This window comes from Haliotis rufescens, unplaced genomic scaffold (assembly GCF_023055435.1).
Source record: "Haliotis rufescens isolate VD_foot unplaced genomic scaffold, xgHalRufe1.0.p SCAF_129, whole genome shotgun sequence".
Taxonomy (NCBI): Eukaryota; Metazoa; Mollusca; class Gastropoda; order Lepetellida; family Haliotidae; genus Haliotis; species Haliotis rufescens.
Window position 1 is genome coordinate 399,683 of NW_025963812.1, and position 22,551 is coordinate 422,233.

At 38.0% G+C, this 22,551-nt stretch overlaps 1 protein-coding gene across 1 annotated transcript; it reads right to left on the reverse strand.

Moving 5' to 3' along the window:
- Window positions 1–329: 329 nt before the first annotated feature.
- On the reverse strand, window positions 330–22,551 carry LOC124110905 (integral membrane protein 2C-like). Its single transcript, XM_048394046.1, has 6 exons — window positions 22,379–22,551; window positions 15,317–15,481; window positions 13,099–13,338; window positions 12,048–12,158; window positions 9,318–9,471; window positions 330–5,194 (listed from the first exon to the last, which is right to left on the reverse strand). The coding sequence occupies exons 1-6, from the start codon at window positions 22,457–22,459 to the stop codon at window positions 5,088–5,090; spliced, it is 858 nt and encodes a 285-aa protein (XP_048250003.1). The 5' UTR covers window positions 22,460–22,551; the 3' UTR covers window positions 330–5,087.

Below are 22,551 nucleotides of genomic sequence, written 5' to 3' on the forward strand. Positions count from 1 at the left end.
AAAGGACTTGATATTCATTGTTGTTTTACAATAATTGCTGACATAGCTATGGTGAAGATCCGGAGAAGAATAGGTCTTCAGCAAACCATGCTTGCTGTAAAAGGTGACTATGCTTGTCGTAAGAAGCAACTTACAGGATCGGGTGGTCAGGCTCGCTGACTTCGTTGATGCATGTCATCAATCCCAATGTCGATGCTTCATGTTGTCAATCACTGGAATGTCTGGTCCAGACTTGATTATTTACAGACCGTCGTCATATATTGCCGAGTGCGGTGTTTAACAACAAACAAGCCGACTCAAATTGGTGAATTAATCACAAACATGTCTCGTTATCTCATAGACTTTATTATACAACTTCAAAATGACAAAATGGAGACACACATATGAGCATAACATGTGGTCAAAGCTAGGCTTGTGATCAGCAATGAGTGTTGATGTGCAGCCACTTCGTGCAGTCCTCCCTCACGCCATGGCAGAATCAAACTTTGTCCCACACTAACAATGTATCCATACATCACAGAGGTCTAAACTTGTTACCTCAACATTGACCATTTCATTCAAAACGATTGCACCTCTGTCTGATCAAACAGTTCATCATTTCCTCTACTACTATGCCTTCAGAACTTTGGTTTCAAATTGGCAAAATTATCTATCAATCATGAAAGCTAGCTATCCTGTCATGTTATTCGTCCTGTGAAGAACCAACTAAATCATGTTGAAGATCGAAAGGTTACAAAGGAAACCATTCTTTGTTCTCAGGCACCCAAAGACAGCATTCTATTTCAAAATACAAAATTCCAACCTCCAGGATCACCATTTTTTACACTGACAATGAAAAGCTGCCCATCCACATCAATTTTTCGAAAGTGGCTGCCTGAGAACTATGATTAACCATCCTAAACCATGGCGCAATCAGACTGCTGTAATGCAACGCAGTTGAATTTGCACACAACAAAATAATTCATAAACATTCAAACCTGTGACCAGAGAGGTTTGCACTTGCACTGCAGTTGTGATTGGAGGGTACATCAGCTAGGAACAGTCCATTTGGCCTCCCATTTTTTGCTTCATTTAAGAATCAGTCGACCTTCAGAATTGAAAATTCATAAAAAAAAGGATAAAAAAATCAGAATAAGGTGTAAAGATCGCTTTGACAATATAAATAACAAGGGATTTTTAAAGGACTGAAACAAAAAATTTAAACGATAAATTGTCATAAGTTGGATTTTAGAATCGTAATTTTTAGAAGGACCCAAAACCAGGCCACAATTGTTTCATCACCTACCAATCCAACTCAAACTTTAAGACAAAAAACAACACATGTACCATGCGTTTTATAAATAAAATATTTTTTCAACCTACTGACCAAATATTTCACTTTTTCAAAATCTGTTAATAAACATTTAAACCAAATTTCATAAGTCCTGGCAGCTAAACCATTTATACATCAAGATTCCCAAAACTTTCAGTTTAGAAAACATGATAAAGAATATTACTGATAGTTAAAAACACCTTTTGAGTAAAACACATCTTTTTCTCCTTCCAAAAAAGCATTATTTGCTATAATAACCACTTATGCTTAAAATGTAAATTATCAAATAAACACAGTTGCCAAACAGTACTACCCGGTATATACATTCCTTCAACATAAAAAAATGTTCTCAGAAATTATTTAAAAAAAAAAAGAATCGGATTTTTCCGAGTCAACAAATGCCAGTACTGTTTCTAGCTATATTTGGCACTAAATGCTGACAAGAAGCATAGGTATAATACAGAAAAAAAGCCATAGCAATCAGTTTCAGAATTTCAGAATATCACAGACACTAAGGCTCTGTCAGCAGAACCTTACCATATCCTAACACGTCAATGAGCAAATGCCTGCCCCATGTCCAGCCACTACTGTGGACCATTCCTCAAGGGCAGTCAACGTAAAATGATCGCATTACTCAACAACCACTTGTTTTTAATCATACATGAACTCCTATGATGCTGTATTCTGTGTAAAGGTCATAAAATATAAAATTGCACTATGGAATGCTTCTTGTTTCTATGCATTGCTGTATGAATTATTTAAAAAGTTACATGACAAAGCTAAGTTTTTTAGCTTGATGAACAACTAGCATCACAAGTTAGCAAGCAAAATAAGCATCATAATAACATAAAAGTTAATAATGATTAAGAAATCACATTATGTAAGATCACGTGCATCAGTGAATGTAATACAGTTCAAGGGAGACCACTCTAGCACAGACAGCACAATAAAGAAAATCATCACAAAATGAATATATATACATTGTACTTGTCTGTTTATAAATGAAAAGCTCCCATCCTGGTTCAGACCGTCCATGTTCATTGTTAATCACGTTTTAACTCACTTAAAGTATGTTGTTCCATAAAAGTTCAGATCTCCAAAAAGCTAAAATGGCTGGTGTAAATATTCCATTGTACACATCTTACATTTCCATAATTCCTTGAACATGGCAAATATACTGGGGTTATATATTACGGAAAATACTTCTCAATGAACTTTAGATGATCACAATAATCATCAGGCAAATTAATATGCAGATATTACAACACAAAAAACATAAAAGAATATGTAAAAATGCAAAAACCAGAAGCAATTTGAAAAAAATCAATGTCACCTTCGTGACTTGTAAAATAGGAATAAAAGATAAAGAAATCTTTTTCAACATGTTCAAACGACCAATATTTTGCTACCAACATTCATCTTTAAAACTATCCCTCTAATTTTGCTGCAGCCAAATCAGTGTTAAAATTACATTCATGTTATATTAAATAATCTTGTCATCCAATGCTGAGGCAACTTAACTGTAAAAAAATGCACACTGAAATCAACACCTAATAATAACTAACTTGTCTCTTGACATTCAGTTGAATTAGAATTCAGTTGCAGACATTTGGAAATGTCATTAAATGAAATCTTTCACTCTGACACATTATTCTCCAATGGCAAAACAAACGTGGGCCTCCAATCAAAATGATGGATGTGTGGGTTAGCGAGCCAATCAGAAACATTGTATCTGCTTTCGGAAACAATTTGGTTTCATTTGTTTACACCACAATTCAGAGATTTTGATCTCTTGGCACAAATATTTCCTCGAGAGCACACCTCAACAGTACACCTAGATGCCACAGACTCAGAAACAAGCCATCCTTAGAATTTGGCACTAGTCCTGTAGTGCTTGCCAAATGCCAAATAGTTAAGGTATCATAAGGAGTGAGTGAGTGAGTATGGTTTTACGCCGTTTTTAGCAACAGTCCAGCAATATCATGGCGGGGGACATTAGAAATGGGCTTCACACATTGTACCCATGTCGGGATTCGAACCCGGGTTTTCGGCATGACGAGCGAACGCTTTAACCACTAGGCTACCCGACCGCCCCAGTATCATAAGGACTAGTAGAAACTGCCCTCTTTAATGGATTGCTGTCTGTTATCATAATAAGGACTAGTGGACTACAATATTTTCCATCGCTGTGTATTAAATATTCACAACAATACAATAGTGTTGCCTTTTATTCTCATTTTATTATTTTCTTGCCTGTTCATGATTCTGAGACAGAAATCAAACACCAGATGATGTCTGTCTGATTAGAAAGTCCACCTGATTCGACCGGAGCACTTGACACGTATGGTGGGATCGTATCAAGAGTGAAAGATCTCATTTAATGAGACTGACAATTTGGCAACTACCACATTCAGTGCCAATAATCTTTGAGTCTACTGGATCAAACTTGTCCTTTAACACTTCAGGATATCGTAGTGTTATGTACAGACTCTTGTCAGCAAAAATGACCTGGCCAAAAGACATCTTACCATACTCAGGCTACAGGCTAGTTGCTAAAGTCTCAGACTTCCCCTAATTGAGGAGATTGAAGCTGTTGAAAACAAAACCACATACATCAGAATAAGAATGACAGCCAAAAATTATTACACATCACAATAGTCATCAAACAAGTAGCAGGCTGTATAGAACCAGCTAGGGATTATGGCCTATCTTTCGTTGTGTGAACACTACGTGAACACTGAGATGAGCGGTATAAAACACTATCGGCGTACTGTGCAATGTTACGCATGACACACAGAACACTGACACAATCTACAGGGTTGCTTAACCCTCTGATATTCCCATGTACTGGTAAACACGAGATGACGAGACCTATGTGTGACCCCAATCAGGGGTCAGTGGCACAGTCCAAATGTAGGCAGGGGTGAGAGGTGCACTGGTATGAACATGGTAGAAACTGTGCACAAATGCTGTCTGCAAAAGCAAACTACCTGCTAAAATTATTGGGATCTGCCCAAATCCGTCCTCAGTTTGACACATCTGTGTTTACCAGTTGTGGTACTTCACAATGACTACCAATCGGTTCTCCACATCCTAGGATGAATGTGAGCTGTTAGTTGTACTTTCTTAAAAAACATCTTTATGAAATAATATACCATCAAATACAGGCAATCAAGAAAATCAGCTGCTTAAGCTGGTCATTTACCATTAAACTGGAACATTGATGGAATTATAACTTTAAAGTATAGGAGATGTGCTAGCGCCATAATATATCCCTTACGAGTGCATAATAACAATAACAATATATACATAATTAGACAGGTAGCACTTCTCACAAGATCCACAGTTCAAACATGTCAAATGATCAATTAATATGACAAAAAAATCCATCTTTGCACAGTAAGTATTAAGGCATCAGCAACTTAGAGGCGAATCCAGAACTTTCAATAAAGAGGGGTGCACGTCATACCCAAGTCACAAACTAACTTGGCCCAGGGCAGTCAACATGGAAAGTGTCAGAAAAAAAGAAGGGGTGCGCCCCGCCTGCACCCCACCCCTGGATCCGCCAGTGAGCAACTCAATGACCCTAAGGAACGTGCCTGCCCGTGTGCTGTTTCCTTTCTCCTTTAAAATAAGCACAGCGAAGCTGCTTGTTTCAAGTTGTTTGCTTCTAAGATGCAACAATGGCAAACATGATGTAAGATGGCCGTGGATCCTTCTCTAGACTACATCACCCTTTCTCAAATCACACTCGTCTACCCAGTCAGCATCGCCACTACAGTCTGATGGACACCTTCAGGAGGAGCTTGTTCGGGACGGCGCTGAAGCCGTGATGAACCTCCTCCCGTGGTACTGTGCGTCGACGGGTACTTCGCTTCACCACTGAAAAAAACAATCACAAATAATTTCATAATAAAGTTAAAGTGGGCGAGTGAGTTGGTTTTAACGCCGCTTTGAACTGTATTCCAGTTATATACCGGTGTGTCAGCTTCAAGCTTCCAGATATATACCGGAGAGAGGAAAGTCAGAAGTGATGCAGGTCTAAGATGTCTACCACTCTGTGGAAACCCACTCTGCACAGCGAATTACGGTGCCTAAGACGACCTGGCCACCAGAAAATAAGGCTGAAACAATTGTATTGCTGTAGTTTTGTGTTTTTTATGCCTCAAAGTGAGATTGACCAATCAGAGAGCCGAACTACTGTCCCCACAAGAGCTCGTATACCGTCAGTAAAAATCCAAGATGGTTGTTACTGACATAATATGAGACCGTAAACCGTCAGAAACAGCCATTTTGGATTTTCCCATCTCACATATTTCACATGGAAATTCTGGTACAGAAATTTGATATTCGACTCTGTTTTGTGTTTTAATATAATTAATTGTGATGATCAAAGACATTATCTATTAAAGAAACCTCATTCGTGACTTTATTTATAAAAATTATATAAAAAAAGCTTAAAATGTAGGTCACTGAGTTACATATAGCTATGTCATAGAACATAATATAGGATGACGTCACAAACAAGCAACGTGACGCAAATGATGTCACATAGCAATAGAATAGACAGCAGCCCATCGTTAGGGGAAAGCAGACTCATATCAAGTTACAGTGGCCTGCAAATTTCTGTTAACATGCAGGCATTTTTATGATAATTCTATCCATTTTAGCTATAATACTTTAACGTTCACATTTAGTGCATTTTATATTCCATTGTTAATGTTTACTTTAAAGCGTTGTATATCGGAAACATATATACTGGTCCTGTCCTTTATACCGGTTGAAAGTGTCGAGTTTTCATTTTGACATGACACGTGCGACAATGATACCAAATAGTGTAAACTTTTCAGCAAAATAAATTTGTTATGGCGTCTTTAGTTGCCGTATACGGTGTCATATTAGGTTAGCAGAAAAATATTGGGCTCGGTGGCAACTAAAGACACCATCACTGTTAATATTAGACCAATCATGCATAATAAATAAGTCAAAGCAAAATTTACTCATTCATTGTGGGCGACTGAATGAATGTTGTTTTGCGCCGCAGCCAGCAATATGCCAGCTTTATCTCTGCAGCCTGAGTGAGTGAGTGAGTGAGTTGGGTTTAACGCCGCTTTTAACAGTATTCCAGTTATATCACGGCGTGTCAGCTTGATGTGGGAGGAAAGCCCGAAGTGATGCAGGTCTCAGACGTTTACCACTTCGATGAAACCCACGAGCACGGGTATGGTGCTGACAAACCTAGAAACATAATTGGGGCGAACCGGGATTCGAACCCACAATCATAGGTTTCTGGCGTGCCCAAGGGACGCAACTCCGCACAGGGAATCGCGGCGCTTTAGACGACTGGGCCACCCGTGCCCCCTCTGCAGCCGGAAATAACTGTCCTAAAATTCATTCATTCATCCTGGCCCAAATACAGTAACGAACACGAACTTATTTTTTTGTCCCGATCATTTGTTGTATATATGCTGTATGTATGCTTATAACGAACTACGGTTATTACGGACTAAAATTAGTGGTCCCCTCGAGTTTGTTATAACTGTAGTTCACTGTAGTGAGTGAATCTTATTTTTTCTACACCCAGCAAAATTCCGGCTACATTTTAGCCTCCCAAAATAACTGTCTGAAAATTTGCCATGTTCATTATTCATCTTCGTCAAGTTAGCGAGTGAATGTTTTTTTGTACTTCAGTCAACAATATTCTAGCTATAAAACAGCAAAGTAGACAAAAAGTTTATGAATAACAACTTCTTTATAATACTGTAATAGCGACATTTTGATATAGATGCTTATACAATGGTCAAGCAAGTTGTTATCCATAAACTTCTGAGAAATGCCTATCAAACAATACACTTACAGTCAACAATTAGCAAGTCTCAACGGTGAATAGCATTAGCCGAATTCCATAATTTTAGGGTCATTTCTTTTAGATATTGTTACCATCAGATCCTCATTTGACAAGCATGAGATAATATTTTGTTGCTAAATCATCCCAGGCATTTCTCTATTCTATCTAGCAGTGAATGGGTACCCAGGATGTGATTGTAACGTGACTATTAACCTTCCAGCACCTCGCAGGCAGCTTGTGTTGTATACTCCCCAGGGAGCTGAGAATAACAACCGTGTGCACACTGATCTATTGACTGAGTAATAATAAAGTAGGGCTTTGAGCATGCCCCTGGGGCGGGGAAATATATCGCAATATAAACAGCCTTATTGTTATTATCACCATCCGATCAGATCATCTGGTTGTAAGATCTGACCAAATTTGGGATGTGGTGGTACGGCTCTGAGTCCTGTACAAAAACAACATTCACTCGCTCACCATTGTTTAACAGTAACCATGAAAGTTGGTTGGTTTGTTGTTTAACGCCGCACTCAGCACTATTCCAGCTATATGACGGCGGTCTGTAAATAATCGAGTCTGGGCCGGACAATCCAGTGATTGATATCATGAGCACTGATCCACGCAATTGGGATCGATGACATGTATCAACCAAGTCAGCGAGCCTGACCACCCGATCCCGTTAGTCGCCTTTTACGGCAAGCATTGGTTCCTGAAGACCTATTCTACCCCGGAATCTTCACGGGTCAACCATGAAAGTCCTGGGGTCCTTGTCATAACAATAATGCTTCATCTTAAATATTTAGGGGTCCCTTATTTCAGTTATAAACCTCCGGTGACGTCATCCTATTGTTCTCCAGTCGGGTTAAATCTCATAAACAGGGACGTTGTAATGTCACTGGGATTTTATATAATATCCCCGGGATTTTATAGGATATTCAAGTCATATTAGCTATGTAATGTGTTATAATATCCCCAGGATTTTATATAATGTCCTGGGTATTTTATTAATATAACTTCCGTTCAGATTGTAACATGTAATGAAGTGTAAAATCAAATGACAAATGTTTTCTTTATATTCCCGAGGATCGAACTCGCAACCTTCATATCTGTAGCCCAGTGAGTGTACCACAAGGCTACAGAGGCGCTGATAAGCCGCGCTGCTTTTTAGAATGTCCTTTTCAAGATCCGTACGCCAGCAACAGATATTTTACGCCTGTTTCCTAAGGTTCATGGAAAGTATGTTCGAAACACAAAAATGTTGATAAATGTTGTTTTAAGGTTCAAAATCGGTTTATAAGTTAGATAAAACACTTCCCCTTGGGTTGTTATGATATTTAAAACCCTTTCCCTCCAAAAATCCCTCGGGATGCGGGTTTTATCCTATACATAACAGCCTTAGAAACTTGTTTTTTTAATGACTAGTCCAGGGGACAAGTGCAAAGCTGATAATTAGTCCTCAAAGTCTGTAGCTGGTCCTGCTTGAACGAGACAAACATGTTGACTATGTTTACATGTTCTGCTAGTTTCATTCAGTTCCATTTATAGCAAAGTTAAAGTTTTGAGAATTGCTCCCGAATTATAGCCCTCAATTGCTACTAGTAAATGAGGACTTCCATCATTGGATTGTTACTTGTCCACAGCACAATTTTGTAGGGAGAATTTCTGTTAGAGCTAAGTATTGCCTGGTGGTATCTTGCGATACAATTCGTATCACGATACGGATTGACAATACTACTGGTATCACGATTCATCACATAAAATAGAAAGAAATGATGATATCACTGAAATACAGGTCTAAAACCTTGTTCTCATTTTTTTTATGGTTATCTCAAATACTTTAACAAAGAAAACAACAAGAATAAAAATGTTCTAAATGAAGGGGTGGTTATTTAGTCAGCTACCACGTCCTTGAGTTCTGCCATGCAGGTGGCACTATGCTACGTCTGCTATTATGGGAGGTAACTCTATTAGTCCTGTTCTATTTATAGCATATCGCAATCTCCCAAACTGATAATTCAAGTATCGAGTTCACCTAAGTGTCATTGATATCGTAGGTATCGGTGAATCATTACAGCCCTAATTTCTTAATCTGAATACCATAGCAGTATACGTCAAGCGTCAAGGACCACTTATGACGATGTTGGAAAGATCGCTTACCTCCATCCACAATCTTCTCTAGCCTGAACGTGTTGTACCAGAAGCACTCCCTCATAATGTAGGGCCCAAGGACTTTGAGATCTCCCATGGGGGGTGTCACCACAGTATATTTCTCACGCACAACGTCAGCACGTGGTAGGTAATAGCCTTCTCGCTGTTTAAAAGGAAAGACATTTTTTTAAACCCAAACAATGTGAACTTTGAAGGTCACGAGATAAGATAAACATGTTATTTGACCAAAAAAGACAAATGTTCGATTAATGATGTATTTTCTTGGACATGATCTTACTCTGAAAGTCATAGTGTCACTATGATAGACTGGAAGTAGTTCTGGCATAGTGTTATTTTACTTCTTAAATATGGAGATAAATATATAAAGTATTTCAGCACAAAATACATAATAAATGACAATAATATTGTACCTGTTAACTTTTTAAGTAATAACTGAGTCATTGGCCATTGCAATCCTCTCATTAAGAGAACACTGCCTTCCACATGTTACTGTAAAATTTAGGAGTGTATCAAAACAGATCGAACTATCAATGTTTGTTTGTTATTTAAATCCACACTCAGCAACATTCCAGCTATATATGACGGCGGTCTCTAAATAATCGAGTATGGGCCGGACAATCCAGTGATTGACCTCATGAGCATCGATCCACGCAATTGGGATACGATGACATACATCAACAAAGTCAGCAACCTTGACCACCCGATCCCGTTAGTCGCCTCTTACGACAAGCATAGTTGCCTTTTACAGCAAGCATGGGTTTCTGAAGATCTATTCTACCCCGGATCTTCATGGGTCAACTATCAACACAACAGCACAATATCCATCTTAATTTTAAAATACCAATAGTACTGTTGATAGTATGCACAACAATCGATAGTTTCAACAGTTGCAATTAGTTACCGCATAAATAAAAAAATATTATGCCAGCTTCAAACAAGCCTGTGTATTGGTTAGTAAGGGTTATGACAACTTCAGATTAGAGTTACTTCCCTTTGGTTTAATGGCTAACTTTGAGATTGTCAGCAAGACTGTATTCATTTCTTTGACATTGATTAATATAATTATCAAGCCTTAATGCAGTCTTAATACTACTGCAATAGCTATAAAAGCCCTGATTGTCATCCCCAGTCAAAATATTAAACATCCTGCTCTTTAAACTATATCTGAATTTTTGTTTTCCCATCAAGCCTTTGGTTCTGGTGAGCTAAAAACCAAACTGGTTCTTAAGCAAAAGTTTAAACACCAATACAAATGCTTATCATACATCTGTCTCGAACAAATTTGAGTGAGTGAGTGAGTGAGTGAGTGAGTGAGTGAGTGAGTGAGTGAGTGAGTGAGTGACATTCCAGCAATATCATGTCGGGGAACACCAGAAATTGGCTTCACACGTTTTACCAAAGTGGGGAATAGAACCCGCATCTTCGGTGTGACAAGCGAACGTTTTAACCACTAGGCTATCCTACTGCCCTAAACAAACTTGAAACTACATAACAGTAACTGTATTTGAGTGTGTCCATGGAAGTCACAGGGTCCTTCTCAAAGCCCTTGTGCTAAAATGTAAAGGTTTAAGGATTCCCCTAGATCCAATTACTAAACAAGGCCTAAAGGACCCCTGGACCCCTGGACCCACAAAGTGATCTTAGCGCTAGGATGATCGTAACTCCGATACTTTAACATAGGCTAACAATAGTCTTAGCGCTAAGATCGCTTTTAGGCAAGTGGACCCTGGATCTTAAATACTGTTTAAGGTTATCCTCTTTCACACAAATTAACGTGACGTCTGATGAATGCAGGCTTTCCAAAAATAAATCTCATTTCTCAAATTACAAGCGTATAGTCGACGAAGTCATCTATATCATATATATCTATATCATATCTAAATAGCAAAAGGCACCAGTTCAGTATGTGCCTAGTAGACATGCAAAGTTTTGAAAGAAAGTATATAAAAGTTTTTGAGTTATGCTTTTACATTGCATATTGTGTGACCAGACTCGTTTGTAAGCAAACACGCTTATTCTGAAATTAGAGCTGACTGGCACACTGGAAGCCTTTCGGTGCACTATATTGTTTTGCATAATTGTATAGTTATGCTACTACAACGGCAACAATATATCTTTATACATCTTTATACATCAAGTGACCATATCGCTAGCTCTCCATAGGGCACATAAAACCAAGGTAAGCAAAGGATAAATATGCAAATGGAAAAAGTTTTTCCCATTTTAGGATGTTTTCTCAATGAAACTTAACCATTGTATGACATATGCTTATCTAAAAGTGTAGTTGTTTCAAAATTGAAATGGATGCAAAACATGTAATTTGTTGAATAGACTGGTAAGCTGTGATGAATCATAGGCGGATCCTGGGGGTGGGTGGGTGGGTGGGTGGAATCCCCCACTTGAAAACCAAATGGAGTATGTCGTAGACAAACACCCTCTCCAATGAGAAAGGATTTTGTTCTTAGACCCCTCCCTTTTAAACATGCCGGAGCCAACCCTGATAATCGTCACTTCTTGCTGACGTGTGGCTTGCTGCAAGGAGAGTGGCAAGTAAAAGCTAAGAAAATGAGAGCAGGAAATGGCTTATGACAGCCACACCTCTCTCACCATAAGATACATAACTTGAGATGTGTGAGCACAGTAAAACGTAAAAAGTTGAAAGTAACAAATATCAATTAGTGACCGTTAATTTCATACACTGAATGTCACTAGACTTACCCCGAGTTTGTTGATGAGGTCAATAACGTCTCTTGGCGGGGCAATCAACGAGCGATTCAGTTTCATCACATAGCAGCTTGCACGCACGTGGTCCACAATCGCAGTGTAATTCTGAAACATTAATATAGTCACATGTTGGCAAGTCATGACAGAACAGTTACTGAGTGAGTTCGTGTTAACGCCTCTTTGAACAATATTCCAGTTCTTTCATGATCATTTCTGGAGATTCGAACATGCGCTCGCAACTTGATGACGTTACCCATAGTTGTAGGGAACAACGCAGATAAACGCAGTTAGAAACAAACAGTTTTCGTCCACTAGTCCTTATAATGATAACATATAGCAAAACCCTTAAAAAGGGCAATTTTCTACTAGTCCTTGTGATACCTTTACCATTGGGCAGTTTGGCAAGGACTATAGGACTAGTGCCAATTTCTAACCCTGAAATGGATCTAAGCCTTTAGCTGTGCCCTAAATATATTCAAAGCACTGTAGCTCACCTGGATATGCAGTCAAAGACAGAAAGACAAAAGAAAGTTGCTGTTGGCATAGATATTCAAAACTAACAGATGAAATGAAGGCCATGTGGTTCATGTTAGCTAACCAAGTTGCTGTGCTTATATGCTTTCAATGCCTGTCATATGTTTGAGTGAGGTATTACGGTGTAAACAAACTGCTTGAGCATATACAGCATCAAATTTTGTTTAAAGGCCCTTGTTGGTGATTCCTTAATTCAGATCGAAAAACCACTCAAAACACAGGACTCAACCCTGCTCGTTTGGTTCTATATTCTATTGAGCATGGTTAAATCTACAGGTAACCTTGCTCTACATTGAAAACACAGTATGTTTATCTCCTAATTGAAACAGCACGTAAATGTATTCTAGACTTCTTAACAAATGCAACTGCTTACCCAGTCTGATGCCAAGGTCATTGACATTTATTTCGGTCTTAAATAATTGCTGGCACAAAAACCCCATATGTTCACATGATAATTTCGTAGAATATATCAGGGCTCGTAGATGCATTAGCTTTTGCTACCACTGATTACCTGTTGGAAATCATGCCATACGTCGGTCTCATCGCACTCGTCGAACTTGGGCACCTGCAGTCTTTCATAGCTGTCAGCCTCCGATACTTCCACATTCTCCTCAAAGAAATCAAACTTGAAACCCACGTCATAATCCTCTCGTGTGAGGTCAATTGAAACAGGGTCCCGACCTCTAAGGAAGTCAGCTTGCTGGTGATAGATCTCATCGTAGTAGGTGACTCCACACCTGGCTGTGATTACCTGTGTGGAATAGAGAAAGAGTGAGTGAGTGATGTTCAAGACAAGGTAATTTCTAGGATTCCAAACTAAGCGGCCTTCAACCCTTGATTTTCTTAAGTTCTTATTTTCATAAAAGGTATTTTAACATTCATTCATTCAATTTTTCTTGTCCTTTGATTAGCAAAATACAGTCACCTCAACAAAACCATAACATAAGTTATACCGTATATCGCTGTGTATAAGGCGACCCCACGTATAAGACGACCCCCCTGCACACGCCTTCAAAATCAACCCAAAATCCTATACTCCGTATATAAGGCGACCTGGATAATTGGCCAATAAGTTATGAATTTTACAGACATTTGCTGCAGACTTGGGGGCAAATATTGGCTTGTGAGCAGGTCTAGGTAAATTCCTGTTTTCAGCTTGTAAGTCCATCACAAGCAGACAAAGATAAAACAACAAGAACAAACATCTGGGTCTGATGTCATCAGTCAAGTCACACACTATAAGAACCTTATACCCCATTAAGTTGTCTAAAACAACATGGGGTACAGGGAAGGTCAAATCCTTCAAGGGTGGTGACCATGGTGATGCTGGGATGTGTTCGTGGAATTTGTTTTAAGAAGCTGGAAACTTTGTTCAAGCACGTGTCCATATAGGATCGAAAGAAGAAAGAGTGAGTGAGTGAGTGAGTGAGTGAGTGAGTGAGATGGGTTTAACGCCGCTTTTAACAGTATTCCAGCTATCATGGTTATATCATGGCGTGTCAGCTTAATGTGGGAGGAAAGCCCAAAGTGATGCAGGTCTCAGACGTTTACCACTTCAGTGAAACCCACGAGCACGGGTATGGTGCTGACAAACCTAGAAACATAATCAGGGCGAACCAGGATTCAAACCCACGATCATTGGTTTCTGGCGTGCCCAAGGGACACAACTCTGCACAGTGAATCACGGCGCCTTAGACGACTGGGCCACCCGTGCCCCCAAAAGAGAAAGAAGGAAAGAAGAAATGCAGTGTGAGATGGACAGTTAAAAATCATGTGTATCCATTCTGTGACAACTGAGATTTGTTTTAAGGTGTTGATAGCAGTAATCTGAGTGAGTGAGTATGGTTTTACGCCGCTTTTAGCAATATTCCAGCAATATCACGGCGGGGGACACCAGAAATGGGCTTCACACATTGTACCCATGTCGGGAATCGAACCCGGGTCTTCAGCGTGACGAGCGAACGCTTTAACCACTAGGCTACCCGCTGCCCCGATAGCAGTAATCTGATCATGGTTACTGTAAATAACGGTGAGTCGGTGCACGATTTCTCCGAAATTAATGTAAACAATATTGAATGAAATTTTGAATATAACTAATAAAATATACAAACTTACAAACATATGTCCAGATATACAATGAACATGTTTTGATAACCAAATAGTGAAATAATAGGATTAAATTGCTTAATGTAGTTTGAATTTGTTGACTGTATTTCTGGTGTCACGTGCTCTCAGTAATCAGCTGGAAATGTGATTACATTGGGGAAAAAACATTGTTTCAGTGTAAAACATAAGTTTATTACATCATGTTATTGCTGAGGTTGAAAAATTTGATAGTTTTTGTAAAGCAAACAAGCAATACATCGCGACAATACCGCTTATAGCCAGCCTAATGTTTTGATTGACAATACCATAAGTACCTTTGCAAACTATGCTACTGTGTGGCTTGTATTTATTCCATTTTGCATATCTCGCTTTGATATATATAACAGACATGTTCAAGAAAAAAAAAAATCTTTAAAAAAAATAATCTTAAATATTCGACTCAAATGACTGAGAATAACAAATTCAAATTCATGAAAGGCTACGGTTTGATCCATAGAATATGCCAGTGAATCCTAATACCCCTACTCAGGTAACTCATCATACTTTAAACAGCTTGTGACAAACTAAGAAATTTGGAAACCAAAAAGTGAATTTCTATCCAAGGCAATTAATGACTGACTTACTCTGTGAGACAGGTGCCTGTAAAGAAATATGGCACCAATGATGCCAGCTCCTAACACAATCAGGGCTGCAATTATCAAGCACAAGTTGACGTAGGTCCTTGTCTGATGTGGTCCATATGTCACTCGAACAACTTTGGGAGTCACGACATCTTCCCTTTCCCCTGTCTGAAAGAAAACAAAATAGATTCATTGTAATAATGAAGTTGGAAAACACATTCAAAGTAGAAAGGTGATGCTATCAGAGAGGTCTGTAAATAACTGAGTATGGATGAGACAAAACAGTGATTGATATCATGAGCATCATCCTACACCATTGGGGTATGATGACACAGGGTCAAAACTGACCACTCAATCCACCTAATCACCTTGTGTGACAAGCAAAGATTGGGGGGACCTATTCTGAATCCTGACATGATTTAAAGTGCTGCTGAATTGTTGATTTGGTACAATTATATATCAATTATGCACTAGAAATGAGACCTGTGAAGATCCAGGTAGAGAATAGGTCTTCAGCTACCCTTGCTTGTCATAAGAGGAGACTATGCTTGCTGTAAGTGACGACTTACAGGAGCATGTGGTTAGGCTCGTCGACTTGGTTGATGCATGTCATCATATCCCAATTCTGTAGATCGATGCACATGATGTCAATCATACAATCGAATGTATGCTAGTCTTATCAATTAATGGGAATATTAAAATATCCTAACATATTTGAAAGATTTGGAAGAATTGAAAGACCTAATATTTACAGGGATTTTACCTGGAACGGACTATCCTTGAATGCTATTTGAAAAACCTAATATTTGCACAGACTTTACCTGCGGTGGACTATTCTTGAGTGCTATTTGAAAAACCTAATATTTGCACAGACTTTACCTGTGGTGGACTATTCTTGAGTGCTATTTGAAAAACCTAATATTTGCACAGACTTTACCTGCGGTGGACTATTCTTGAGTGCTATTTGAAAAACCTAATGTTTGCACAGACTTTACCTGCGGTGGACTATTCTTGAGTGCTATTTGAAAAACCTAATATTTGCACAGACTTTACCTGCGGTGGACTATTCTTGAGTGCTATTTGAAAAACCTAATATTTGCAGGGACTTTACCTGGGATGGACTATATTTGAGTCCTAGACTCAGTGGCATGCTCTACTTGATTTTCAAATTTTTTACAGATATCATGACAAGAGATGCATGGTGTCACCAGTATATAACAATTTGAAATACTAATGAATATGTATCAAAATGTGTATGTAAAATTCAGGTATATTGTGTTTTTCAAAATCATGCATATTTTCTTGTTGGCCAACTTTACATTTAAGACAAAAGTCAAATTAAAATTATGAAATACAGAAATTAGCAACTGTTTCCTGTTATTGAAAAAGTGAACTATTACGATCAGCTTCCTGTATATATGTTTCTATTATGCATGAAACAAACTTGTCAAGATGTTGTCAAATAAATGCTGGGGAAGTCTGATGTATTGGCCCATTTGGAATTTCCAAAAACTTCAAGCCATTTGGGTTATTTTCATTTAGGTTCATACCAAATTAAAGGTGAGTGAGTGAGTGAGTGAGTGAGTGAGTGAGTGAGTGAGTGAGGTAATAGTGAGTGAGTGAGTGAGTGAGTGAGTGAGTGAGGTAATGCGCCGCTTTTATCAAGATTCAAGCAATATCACGACGGGGGACACCAGAAATGGGCTTCACACATTGTACCCATGATGGGAATTGAACTCGGGACTTCGTCATGACGAGTGAACACTTTAACCACTAGGCTTCCCAACCGCCCCCAAATTACAGATGAAAGAATGTATGGAACATATTGTGGTACGCATCGCAATACATAAATCATTATTGCAATAAGTTGAAAAGTCAGGCCAATACCCATCACTCGTCATGACTACAAATGCTCAGTAACCTAAACCATGTTAAACATGTTAAAGATGGGGATCTCAATGTTAGAGTGAAGAAAGAAATCTACCTTCTTCCATCCCACAGACACACAATGCAAATCATAGGCATCCATTATCAATTTTTATATTTTTTTGCTTAATATTCTATCCATTGTCAGATTCCTGATACTTTATTGCAAATGTTCAGTCTTTCATTGTCTTATAACCATGACAACCAACATAACAATCTTGTGGGTAACGTCTGTGATGTTTTGTATATACCGTATTCGACGCAAACAGCACCCAGGGCACTCTCAAAATTAGAAATAGGGGGCTCTTATTAGAATATAATTTTGGTGAGAAAAACAAAAAGAGAGTTGAAAGTTTGTAAATTTTGTGGCCTATGCTGACAGTCTGAAATGATACAAAAGAAAAGTCTGTGCGTATTATACACGACAGATATATTTTCCAGAATTTAACCGCCCATAATTAAGGTTGCATATAACACATGAGGGCGTATTATACACGAATAAATAAGTCTTGTGTACATTGATCAATTGGAAGGGGTGCTAATAGGGATTGTTCACTAGCCAATATATTAGCAAATATTGCTGTGGGCACTTATTGGAGCGGGGCGCTTATTACATCGAATACGGTATGTGTGATCTTAATGATGTATTGTGTAGAATTCTATTGATATGAAATGTATATATGTCTGTATGATGTACAAAAGGTTATCTAATATAAGATACAAATTTCTATATGACAATTGATGTAAAAATGATATGTCCGAATGTACAATGGAAATAAATGTTTTGAGATGACCAATGCCTGCAGCCACCTTCTATTGTCTATCCAATCCGTACGCCTGACTGCACTCCCTATTACAAACAATAGGTCCCCTTCTCCTATTGCCTAAAGTCTTATCAAACAACTTCATGGTTCCAGGAACACAATAGCATCAGCAAAACCTTCACACCTAAACTACAATGGTTTCTGTTTTAATTGGGTTATTACATTTTTCATTGGGTTACCAATATTTTTTCACTCATCTATTCATCACTCTATTGGGTTTTTCCAAAAAATGAGTCAGCATTTTGAGATTGAAAAAAAATGAAAGAATGTTTGTTTCAGATGTATAACAGTTCTAAATATAGGCTTGACTCAGAAACTAAATTAGCTCGTAATTGTGTTTTGGTAATTAGCTCCGTTGTACGCATGCTGAAAAAGCTTCATTAGGTATTTACACGGGCTGTTTTCAAACAATTGAGTTTTTCATTTAATGCATGTGTTTCTATATGCAAGTTAATTGAAAGTAATTGGGTTGTAAATAGATTTGAGGGGTATTTTACACAAATACGCGGCTTATCTGTAGCTTTGAATTTTATACTTGCAGTTTATTGTATATGTAGTAACATGATAAAATACTGATAATAAATGATCTTGGTCTCTTCTTGGGAAATATTCTTTGATATTATTTCTCACAATTTTTTTACTGTGCCTACTGTTGAAAGACGAAACTGAAATAATTTATATCGAATTTCATGATTAAGATATTATTTGCATCACAGAAACCTGGTTGCATTCTGATATATTAGATAATGAAATTACACTGCAGGATTTCCCTACTCCTTTTAGAAAAGATAGAGCAACAATGAGAGACGGAAATGAAAAATAAAACCAATAAAATTATACGAAATACACTTTTAACACTGAAAACTACCTAACATTGAAAGACCCTTACAATACTTAATTAGCACTGACACTGATACATATAAGACACTGCTTGCAGACATTGATCACAATCTTAGATCGACAGTTCTCATTTAGTCCTGCTGTGGCATTATATTCTGTTACAGGTGTTGAGTAGGTAATCTAGTTAATAGTTAAGTCAGTTAATCTTATCGTCTTTCATTTGAAAATTTGATGTTTGTTTTAGTCTTTTACATAATTGGTTTGCTCATTGGGTGCTAATGGGGTTCAGCATGACTATGAAGTATTAACACAACTATTTTTTCATTCTACAAAGGATTAATTACTTAAGAAAATGCATAGAGCTCCCCTTTCATATACTAGGTGTTGAGAGTTAATATATAAAGAACTACACATTTCAAAGCCTCTCGGTTTACAAACCGAGAGTAAGTTAAAATAACATACAAAATACTTTGGACTGGTCCACAATTAATGTAAGGGATGCAGTTTTCAAAGTGTAGGCAAAGTGCACTAAAAACCAGCTTTACTGTAGGCAATCGTCACAGTAGGCGAATAGACATGGGCCCAACCATCGTATGGGCTTGTGGCAATTTGCATACTTCATTCCCTGACTGATATAAATGGAAGTTCATATATACTGGCAAAATTTGCAATAGGGAGTCCAAAATGAAATAATTAATCTAATTCCATGTACCATTTTTTTCACAAAGCACTGCTAAAGAGGGTTAGAAATTAAAATATATTTCCAATTGTCCAAAAACATTCTGCTACAGAGATGCTGTGTATCTAATGGAAGGTGGTAGTCCACAAGGAAATGTTACTAGTCGTCCATTAATTTTACTAGTCATGAACAAGTGGACTTATGTTATTGTTAAATTAGAACATTGCTTAGCATGACTTTCATCAGAAACTCTATCATTTACAATTATCACTGAATAAGACTGGTCACTCTAGTATGCGTAAGAAGTGCATTTATCATCCAAAACTGGCTCCCACAGGAGATATGGCTTGGGTAAGATATAGAGGTTATCACGCGAGTGTGTTTGGGGATGGTAAATATCCTGCATTAAGAATAAACATTGTATTTAGCGAGCCTTGGCGAGCTAAATACATAGTGTTTATTCCTAATACAGGATATTTACCATCCTCAAACACACAAGCGTGATAACCTCTTTATCATACAATGTCATTCTGTAATTCTGTGCTTCAAAATCGCTTTCCCTCTCTCACAAACATTACCGAAACATTGCGAGTTTTCCTGGAATGCGCGCATTAATATTTATTACGTCACAGGGTAAGTGATGTGTCAGTCGGACAGTGACAGTAGCCAATATAGTTCCAACTGAAATCTGTTTCTTATACAGTGGCGAAGCAACATATACGCAAAACAAGAATTGTTTTTAATTGCCTTTCGCGGCAATCCATCGGTCTGTCCGCTAGAGTAACTGCCCTTTGTCAAAGGGAAGCTACTCTAACCCTAGTCTATGAGACGTCACGGCCACGGTCAGACGTTGTTGACAGTCGGTCTGTCCTGTCATTACAATAAGAAGTGTAGTCAGATGTACACACAGCGACAAAACGAAACAAGGTAACAATTCAAACATATTTCCGCCAAATCCAACTATTTTAATTTGTGGAGGAGGTTTCAAGCCGCAGAGGTCTACAAGCACAGATATGGCTACTGATCCCGCTTGGCTAGGCCTCGTGCCCTCGCCAAATTGTTTTGAAATTTATATCTCCAAAGTTGACAAAACTTATAAAATGCCTTAGCTACGTCACAGTTAGACACAGATTTTCAGTATATTAGACTGTTCTTTTGATAATGATAGCAATTATCCCTGTAGTTTACCCAGATTCTCGATGGTTAATTCTGACTCGATCGCCGAATGACAAGGGCGACGCCATGTTTGTTTATAAACAGTGAAAGTAGTCCCTACTTGACCTTTGATATTTGCATCTCTATCCGCATATGACCCCAACGGATATCGTTTTTATCCGTTGGCTTTATCCTGCCGAGAAACCTACCCATTATATGATAACAAGCGATATCTACACTGTAGATATCGCTGCAATGAAATTGCATCACAATGCTTTGCAGACCATTGTGACGTCATTGGTTACCATGACGTCACAATCAAATGACATCACTAATGGCTCTGCTACTGAAGCTGTTAGCAGTACTTTTTACACTGAAGACACTGCTAATTACTGTCTACAAGTTGAAAAAGTTGGAAGAATGGTGTTGGATGATAAATATAATCTCACCCTCGTGTCTTTTGATATCAAATATATCAACACTCGTTGATAAAAGTGGAAAAAAATCCTCGGCAAGCCTCGGAGTTTTCCCACTTTTATCAACTCGTGTTGATATATTTGATATCAAAAGACACTCAGGTGAGATTCTCTATATCTACAATATACACTAACAATCAATAAACACACCTGGCATGATATAAAACAGACCTCTTCTAGCATCACAGGGACAAATAATTCTATGCTTCATGGTGTGGAGCCAGTCCAAGTCTGTGTCTAGACAATGTAATTAGTGCCATGTGTGAAACGGAGACATCGTCTTTGTGTACCAGGGTAATTACCATGAGATATCATTAACTGCCTGATGGATCTACGCCGTACATAAACTTGATGGATCGATACAGTATTTGACAAAAACAGATTCAGAATAGTAGGTTTAAAAGACTTATATCATGTATATTCTAAGTTGCTGGGATAAAATGATAGTATGGTTGAAAGTCGGAACACAGCTTTTCTCAGAGTGGGTGGGAGTTGGTGCTACACTGTAAACACTAGATATTCAATAAGAAAACAATTTGTGTAACATGTAAGCCAAAATGAGTGAAATTATTATGATTTTTACATGCTACCAAATGATTAAGGAAGTTTTTAAAAAATATTTTCATATGTTAACAAGATTAGGCTAATTCAAAAGCACCCTACATCCCTTAACCCTCCTTCATCACTAGGTTGGTAGCAAACTATTTCGAGAAAATATATTTTGTAATTTGTATATGGAAAATATAGGCCTACCATATAATTGAGGTCTGGAAGGCATTTGTGCCATTCTTGTGATGACATTGTCACGAAAATAGAAAGACGAAATTTCAAAACGGAACTCGGTCTATTAATCAGGATGATAATTAAAATATTAGTTTTACGCTTCGCTGTTTACCAACAGGACTGAATATAAAAATTGTTGTTGCAGAACTTAGCATAAATAATATTTTTCACTTCGTTTGCATAATATAATTCAATATTGTATGTAATGATAGACCTAGTTCCTCAGTGTTATCGCACTGTAACTGACAGCACAACCATTACTCAAAGTATCAAATAATTTAGATCTAGGTCAAATTAGATCTTGCCTATTCCGTATTCGCCATTTGTAATTTGCCTACAATAATAATTCGGAGTAGGTTTGTTTTCAAGAGTGTCTATTTACCAGGGGTTCCATGACAACGGCAGCCTCCTCGGGAGACTTTTCATCCTTCTTGTCTGATTGTAGAGTCTTGTAGATAGTCATTGTCTCTGTTTTCCGAAAATCCTGTACTAGACAGATCGAACACAAACACTAGATCTACGCTGTCAGTCTCGCAAAACCGGAAACCACATTCA